The following is a 9,133-nucleotide window of genomic DNA, read 5'->3' as shown; positions in this document are numbered from 1 at the left end:
AAAGAGAAGGATGTCTCTGATGAATGTAAAAAAGCTACAGAGGTAAAGGCATTGATAGTGATCACAAGCTCCTAATTACCACACTAAAATTAAAACTGAAAGCACCCATTAGAAACGTAGACAGAATAATTTGGTTTGATATAACTAAGCTTTTAGTTATATCAAACATTTTCAATTTTATGTAGAAATTGATCTGTCATCTTAAACCCATTGAGAGATGAAGAACCGAACATTAATGAAGAAAGGTATAACATCAAAAACATTTATTATTAAAAGTTTTCGATGAAGTAGTAAAAATTACATGTAGAGTATGCTAAGTATTCCAGTATTGATAGTGAGGAAAGTAGATGACTCTCACACAGTTTTGAATTTAGTGAGTGGCTATGATGTAAGAAATGTTCATAGAATTAATAATGTAATATCTACTGAGGCAAAGAAGAAGAAGCTTATACCATTCAAAATGGGAGGAGGGATCTATTTGAATAACAGAAGATGAAGAAAGAAAATGGTGGATGGAACACTTTAGTGGTCATGAATAGGAGATACGAAGGGAATAATTTACCTGAAGCACATGCAAATTAGCATGCACACATAAAGGAATTTCAGCGTATCTTAAGTAAAAACCATTGGTAAATATTCATGAGACGGAAAACACTTGGATACTATGGAATAACTGATGTGATGATACTGCCTGAAAATTAATTCTCCCTAAAAATACTTCCAAGAGTATTCTGATAAATGTGGTATGAAAAGCCAAAACCTGATGAATGGGAGTTGAGTGTTGGTGAAAAGGGTGAAACAAAATTAGACCTGACTTATTTAAATAATTACAGAGGCCTCCCACATACGTCAGTTGTTATGAAAATACATGGCATACTCATTTTAAAGAGAATATTGAGAACGATTGATGAAAAGCTTAGAGAAGAACGAGCGGGATTTAGAAAATGTTGTTTTACTGAACAAATATAAAATTTAAGTCATGTTTTACAGCAATGCGTTGAATGAAGAGATCCACTTTTTATGGCATTTGTGGACTATGAAAAAAGGCCTTTGATAGTAGTCACCGGCATATTTTGGGAAGAGCCCTGCATGATTATGGAGTTCCTATTAAATATGTAAATTTTATTGAGCTGTTCATGAGCAGAGTAAGTGCTGAGTTAATATTAGTTGAGTTCTATCAAATGAAATTTCAGTGACTAGCGGAATAGTGCATGCAATAGTGTTGTCACCTATGTTTCTTGTCCTTCTCATGGAGTTTATAATGGTTAGAAAAGGATTGATTTGGATTAATAATAGGTATTTATCTGACCTAGAGTTTCCTGTTGATGTTGTCCTTGTTAGCAGAACACCCAAGGATTTGCCATGCTTGCTTACCAGAATGCATGAAATAGTACACGAGGTTGGGCTGAGAATAAATAGTAGAAAGAGGGGTGATAAGAATAGAGCAGACAATGGAAGATGAAATATATTTGGATGGAAAAAGGATTGATAAGGTATATTCATTTAAGTATTTAGGAACTATAATCTGCATAGTAAAAAAAAAAAATAAACATATTGTGTAGGTTGACTAAAAGTTAGAAATCAAATCGCCAGAATTTACATAAAAAATCCTACTATATATCAGTTTAGTGAAATTGGTGTTACTGTATGCACATGTGTCGTGATATGACAATGAATCAATCCTCTACAGATCCAGTAGATTTAATAACAAAGCCCTCAGAAGAATATTGTAAGTTAAACTGCAGGTCAGGTTTAGGAAATGACACTATAAGAGAAAATATTTTTGAGTACCATATTTGGATGAGCTCAGGGGTAAATGGGCATGGTTTGGGCATGTTCTTCGAAATCTTCAGGAGAGATTATTTCACCAAGCGTTTAACTAGGCTCCACAAGGCTCTAGAAGAACGGGAAGAACACGACCTAAATGACTGAGGACTATTAAGCATAAAAAAGTAAAGGATCGATGGACAAATTTTGAATTTAAAGTTCAACACTGTGACGTCCAAGCGAAATCTAAACGAGGCCCTTTGTGTTAATAGCCGATGAGGGCGATGATGATTATGATGATGATGATGATGATGATGATGATGATGATATCAATAAAGTTCCTTCTTTATCATTTCAATAGTTTTATCCTTAATACTGTCTTCATTAGTTCATACCATAAATTAGAGTGTAAAATTCTTTGATATTAAATCCTTACAATCTAGGCTCTATTTTACATTTCAATGCTTTATTACACAATTGAAACGGTAAATATATCATAAACATGATTTGGTGTGACAACAACTTTCGTAAGCCTGCCTCTCTCTCTCTCTCTCTCTCTCTCTCTCTCTCTCTCTCTCTCTCTCTCTCTCTCTCTCTCTCTCTCTCTCTCTCTCTCTCTCTCTCTCCGTGGTTTCTTTTAAAAAGAATATATTTAATATCTTATGTAAATATATTTTCTATTTCATACATAAAAGATATCATGGCCTTACGATAAGGCATCGATTTATGTAGAGTTAAACTTAATCTTATATATCTATATATCTACTTTACAGTAAGGAAAATTAATTTTGATAGAAAGAAAGATATGAATTAGGCTTGGATAAGATAGGGGGATAAGGGAATGTTGAGTGTGGTTGATAATGTAAGCAGAGAATGTTCTGAGAATGAATTGTGATATAGGAAGATTTGGTTGACCTTCCTGTGTCTTATGTTGAGTTGTCCTTATTAAAAACACATGATTTCTGTTGCCCGGTATTATTATTATTATTATTATTATTATTATTATTATTATTATTATTATTATTATTATTATTATTATTATTATTATTATGAATTTACATCCATTATAATATTACTTGATATAATTGAATGTGTAAAACACATAATCATTTTCCCATATCATAATATCATTATTTTTTTAGAAACATATGGCAAATATATCAGATTTTCGTGAAAATTATATAGACTTTTAGTAATAAAACAATAGGATAAACACTTACTTTTACTCATAATAACAAAACGATAAGGAAATTAGTGCTTATAAGCATAATAAGTTATCCCAAAAAAAAAATGTTAATTTTCAATCAGAAAAAAGAAAATATTGTCATGTAGATATTACAAAAATCAGTAACTTACATTCGGTGCACTGATGTACCAAAATGTATACCTTGATAAAAATATTTATTATATATGCATTATTCACCAGGGATGTAAGGCTGAAGACAAAGAGCAGCGAAATTTGAGAAGTAACACTAATATAAGGAAAATGGCAACTAGTCATGAAGCCGAAGAGGAAGGGCAGAGGAATTTATGAAGGAGCGCTAATACCAGCGAAAAGGCCGCTAGACGTAGAGCCAAAGAGGAAGGGCAGAGGTGTTTAAGAGGGAACACTAATGTAAGCCGATTGACAGCCAGATGTAAGGCAGAAGACTATAAGCAGAGGGTTTTTAGAAGGAACACTAATACAAGCAGAATGGCAGATAGACGTGAAGCAGATGACGAAGAGCAGATGAATCTGAGAAGGAACACTAATGCAAGAAGAATAGCATATAGACATGAAGCAGAAGACAAAGAGAGAATGAATCTAAGAAGGAACACTAACGCAAGCAGAATGGCAGATAGACGTAAAGCAGAAGATGAAGAGCTGATGAATCTAAGAAGGAACACCAATGCAAGCCAAATGGCAGATATACGTGAATCATTAGATGAAGAGCAGATGAATCTAAGAAGGAACACTAATGCAAGCAAAATAGCAGATAAACGTGAAGCAGAAGACGAAAAACGGATGAATCTAAGAAGGAACGCTAATGCAAGCAGAATGGCAGATAGACATGAAGCAGTAGACGAAGAGTAGATGAATCTAAGAATGAACACAATGCAAGTAGAATAGCAATTAGATGTGAAACAGTAGATGAAGGGCATATAAATCTAAAAAAGAACACAAATGCAAGCAGAATGACAAATAGACGTGAAGCAGTAGACGAAGAGCAGATGAATCTAAGAAGGAACACTATTACAAGCAGAATAGCAGATAGACATTAAACAGAAGACAAAGAGTAGATGAATCTAAGAAGGAACACTATTACAGGCAGAATAACAGATAGACGGGAAGCAGAAGACGAAGAGCGGATTAATCTAAGAAGAAACACTAATGCAAGCAGAATGGCAGATAGTCATGAAGCAGTAGTCGATGAGCAGATGAATCTAAGAAGAAACACTAATGAAAGCAGAATGGCAGGTAGACGTGAAGCAGTAGACGAAGAGCAGATGAATCTAAGAAGGAACACTAATGCACGCAGAATAGTAGGTAGACATAAAGCATAAGACGAAGAGCGTGTGAATCTAAGAGGGAACACTAATGCACGCAGAATAGTAGATAGACGTAAAGCATAAGACGAAGATCGGGTGAATCTAAGTAAGAACACTAATGCAAGTAGAAGCGCTGATAGACGTGAGGCAGAAGATGGAGAGCAGATAAATCTAAGAAGGAACACTCAATCAAACAGAATGGCAATTAGACGTGCAGCATTGGATGAAGACTAAAAAAATTCTAGCCTTTGAAAAAATCTACTAAGAATAGCAGCTACAAAAAATTAGGAATAAAAAAAAAGTCGAAAAATTACTTGACTTTAATATAACCAACAAAGAATGATTTTCTAGTGAAACTAATTAAATTAGGAAGGAGCTGAGAATAGTGGCCATATTGATCGAGTCATTCATGCAAAAGTAAGAGCACGTCCTTTTAATGCTCTACAATGGCGTCATGGTGCTTCACTTATAATCCAAGATACCCTTATGAAACAGGAAACAAATAGGCCTAATATCAAAACAATGTAATCACTATAATGCTAATAAATGTGTGACGGCGCCGAGTAAGGTTGTGAACTCAAAGGCAGGTTGGAAACGACTGAGTTATATTATTGCAGAACACTCTCCTTATATTCAAAACCTCAAGGCAACAGGACATAACAAGTTCACAAGACAGACAATATTACAGAGGAAAAACCAGACATGAATTTTCATGTTCGTTTTAGTGCGAGGGAAGAGCGAAGATACAAGCATAATATATACAAAAGGAATTATGTACAATTGTGTGAAACACGGTTGGTACATGGCTCCCCCCCTAAAAATGACATACTGTACATGTTAAATAGGGCGCCCTGATCTAGAGAGGCGAACTGTAGGCGGGTCATCTGGCAGAAGATAAGCAGGTTTTACACGATCAATGGAGGCCCAGTCTTCTTTGCCCCGAAAGTTTAGGAGGAATGCTTTCGGACTGCGTCGGATCACAAGGAAAGGGCCCGTGTAAGGGGGCGTTAGTGGTGGCTTGCTGGTGTCGTTGCGCAGGAAGACGTGCGTTGCAGAGATCAAGTCCGTTGGTATGTGATGCTTCGCTGGGGGCTTGTAAGTCTGGCGGCACGGAGTAAATTTTCCCACGACGTGACGTATGCGCTGGAGATCGTCGGAGGAGGTTGTAGAAGGAAAAAATTCGGTAGGGACGACCAAGGGGTCGCCATACACCATTTCAGCTGCCGAGAGGTCGAGGGCGTCTTTAGGAGTGGTCCTTAGTCCCAGGAGGACCCAGGGAAGCTGAGTAAACCAGTTGCAATCCTTGCAGCGGGACATCAAAGCTGCTTTGAGGGTGCGATGAAAACGTTCTACCATTCCATTGGCAGCGGGGTTGTAGGCCGTTGTCTGATGTAGGGTGATGCCCAGGGGATTCGCTAATGACGTCCACAATTGAGAGGTGAAAGTGGTTCCCCTGTCAGAAGTAATATGCTCAGGGATACCGAATCTTGAAATCCATCCAGAGAGTAAGGCGGATGTACATGAGGCGGACGTTGCAGTTTCCATGGGAATGGCTTCAGGCCAACGAGTGGAGCGGTCGATGACGGTAAACAGGTAACGATGTCCTTGTGATGTGGGTAGGGGGCCTACAACGTCGACGTGAATGTGTGCGAAACGACGCTGAGGTTGAGGAAAGGTGCCCACTCCTGAATCCGTGTGTCGATGTACTTTGGAAGTTTGGCAAGAAGTACAGGCGCGGACCCAATCCTTAGCATCCTTAGAAATGCCGTGCCAAATGAACTTTGCCTTCAGCAGCTGTGCAGTAGAACGGCACGAGGGATGTGAAAGGCTGTGAATGAAATCAAACACCTGTCGGCGCATGGGAGCAGGAATCCAACGTCTCGGTCTACCAGTACTGACATCACAGAGGAGGGTGGTGTTGGAGTCTTCGAGGGGAAAGTCTTCCCAACGGAGGGACGTGCAGGATGTCCTACAAGCTTGATACTCTGGATCCTGTCGTTGGGTTTCAGCCAGGGCGTTGTAATCCAATCCCAGTTGAACGGCAGCCAATGTGTTTCTTGACAGGGCATCGGCAACGGGATTCATTTTCCCAGGGACGTATTGGAGGGTGCCATTGTATTCAGCCACGGCGGAGAGATGTCGGCGTTGACGGGCGGACCAGGCGTCAGACTGTCAAGTGAAGGCGTGCACCAGAGGCATGTGGTCTCTGCGAATGACGAAGGGCGTACCTTCTAAGAAATGGCGAAAGTGACGGACAGCCAAGTGCACCGCCAGCAATTCTCGATCGAAGGTAGAATAACCCGATTCTGCCTTGGACAGTTTTCTGCTGAAGAAGGCCAATGGGCGGGGCGAGCCTTTGACCACCCGCTCGAGTACTGCACCAATAGCGACGTCGCTGGCATCGGTGGAGAGAAGGAGAGGGGCGTGTGGGATAGGAAAAGTGAGAGCCGCAGCAGTTGATAGGGCCTTCTTTGCATTGCAGAAGGCTGCTTCTTTAAGGGGACCCCACTTCAGGTCCTTCGGCTTGCCCTTGAGAGAGGCATAGAGGGGAGCAAGAGTGGCGGCAATGGCTGGCAGAAAACGCTGATAATAGTTGATCATGCCCAAGAATTCCTGCAGAGCTTTGACGGGCGAGGGCACGGGGAAGTTCTGAACGGCTGCTACCTTCTCAGGGAGGGGGTGGACACCTTCAGGAGTGATGCGGTGCCCTAAGAACAATACTTCGTTGGTGCCAAAGGTACACTTGTCGTACCGGACTACAAGGCCGTTTTTTTTGCAGGCGGTCGAGCACGATGCGCAGGTGACGGAGGTGTTCCTCTTTTGAGGAGGAGAACACAAGTATGTCGTCCACATAACATACACAGAAATGGAGGTCCCCTAAGATGCCATCCATGAGACGTTGAAACGTGGCCCCAGCATTACGAAGGTCAAAACAGGAGTAATTGAAGGTGTATGTACCAAATGGAGTGGTGATGGCAGTCTTAGGGATGTCTTCTGGGTTCATAGGCACCTGATAATAACCCTTCAGGAGATCGAGCGTAGAGAAAACCTTTGCTTTGTGCATGTAGGAGGTCACGTCGGCAATGTTTGGGAGGGGGTAGTGATCCGGTTCTGTTTGCATATTCAGGCGCCCTTTAATCCCCGCTCGGACGGAGGGAGCCGTCTTTCTTCAGAACGATGTGTAAGGGTGATGACCATGGGCTGGAGGCCTTTTGGCAAAGGCCCATTTTCTCCATTTCGGCGAACGTCTGTTTGGTGGCTGCCAATCGTTCCGGTGCCAGACGTCTGAATTTTGCGAATACTGGGGATCCCGTCGTCTTGATATGGTGATAAATACCGTGCTTGGCAGGAACCGTGGCCGTTTGACGAAGTTCTGGACGGAAAACTTCCGGGTACGACGTGAGGAGGTGGGCGTAGGCATCCGTGGGTGCGCTGATGTAGAGAGCGAGGTTAGAGGGGGCGGGTTGAAGAGGTGTCGACAAGTACGAGTCTGCGTTGACCAATCGTCGGTGGGCGACATCGACCAGAAGGTGGAAATGATAGAGGAAATCCGCATCGAGGATTGGCATTGTGACGTCAGCAACGAGAAACTTCCAATTGAATTTACCGTTTCCGAACGATAATGTGAGTTTCTCGTAACCGTAGGTGGGTATCGCAGATCCGTTGGCAGCTACTAAGCGGACGTCGGCAGATGTAGACAGACTACGTCGTGCCTTGAAGAGTTTCCTTGGCAAAAGAGAACGACAAGCACCCGTGTCTACCAAAAATCGCACGCCCGTTCCTGCATCCTGTAAAAAGAAAAGATTAGAAACATGGGAGGCCACCGCCACAAGCGATGGCCTACTTACACGTTTTTTGGCCACTGACAATCCTTGGCACATTTCTTCGCGGTTGCCCCGAATCTGAAGTGGTAGTAGCAAAATTGCGGTGGATGGGAGGTAGTAAGTGGCTGTAGAAGTTGTTCGTTGGGGCGCGAGCGATTGGTGGGTGGTGGGCGGCTTTGTCGCCGCTTCGGCACGTCACGGGGTAGGCGTGTATGTCCTACGGCATTCATGTCAGCTTCGGTTGACGTTGAATAGGCATCCTCGTCGTCAGGGGTGGAGGCGTTGATGGAGGTCTTGAAGTGGCTGTCCATAAGAGCGTCGGCTTTGGTCATCAAGTCCTTTATGGGTAAACTATCGATATCGGGTATGGCAGCGCGTACAGGCTCGGGTAAACGGCGTATCCAAAGGGCACGAAGTAGGTTCACCTCACGAGGAGAGCCGTCTGTGGCAGGTTGAAGGCGAGCGATACTGGTCATTTCCCTGAGGGCAAGCGAAGCCCTTTGGTCCCCCAACGGTTGTTGCGAGAGCTGAAAAAGCTTTGCTATACGGGCGGCTGGTGACGGCGAGTACTGCTGCAGAAGGTATGTTTTGAGGGCGTCATACGCTATTGGGGTGTCTCCTTGTTCACAAAGCCAGTCGGATATTTCTGGGAAGGTGTCCTCGGGTATTGCCGCGAGAACATAATCCGCTTTGGAGGTATAGCGAGTCACGCCCCTGATACGGAAGTGGACCTCTGCGCGTTGAAACCAAGCAAATGCCTCTCCGGTGGCGAACGGTGAAAGTTTCAATGGGGCGGCCGCAGCGCCAACTGCTGTAGTAGAGTCCGTCTCCGTCATAGTACCAACGATGGAGGTGCGAGGAGGTGGGGGTGGAAGGCAGTGGGAGCGAGTCGACTTCCGGGGTCACCAATGTGACGGCGCCGAGTAAGGTTGTGAACTCAAAGGCAGGTTGGAAACGACTGAGTTATATTATTGTAGAACACTCTCCTTATATATAAAACCTCAAGGCAACAG

At 42.7% G+C, this 9,133-nt stretch overlaps 1 protein-coding gene across 1 annotated transcript; it reads left to right on the top strand.

Moving 5' to 3' along the window:
- Positions 1 to 3,460: 3,460 nt before the first annotated feature.
- On the top strand, positions 3,461 to 3,841 carry LOC137643222 (uncharacterized). The gene has a single exon (XM_068376068.1). It carries the CDS (start codon positions 3,461 to 3,463, stop codon positions 3,839 to 3,841), a length of 381 nt encoding a protein of 126 aa, XP_068232169.1.
- The last annotated feature ends 5,292 nt before the right edge of the window (positions 3,842 to 9,133 follow it).

Source organism: Palaemon carinicauda, chromosome 6, assembly GCF_036898095.1.
Source record: "Palaemon carinicauda isolate YSFRI2023 chromosome 6, ASM3689809v2, whole genome shotgun sequence".
Classification (NCBI taxonomy): Eukaryota; Metazoa; Arthropoda; class Malacostraca; order Decapoda; family Palaemonidae; genus Palaemon; species Palaemon carinicauda.
This window is presented reverse-complemented; position numbering and strand designations above follow the sequence as displayed.

What these genes read in the sequence shown, in the direction of transcription:
- LOC137643222 (XM_068376068.1), top strand. Translation starts at nt 3,461, where the DNA reads ATGGCAGATAGACGTGAAGCAGATGACGAAGAGCAGATGAATCTGAGA.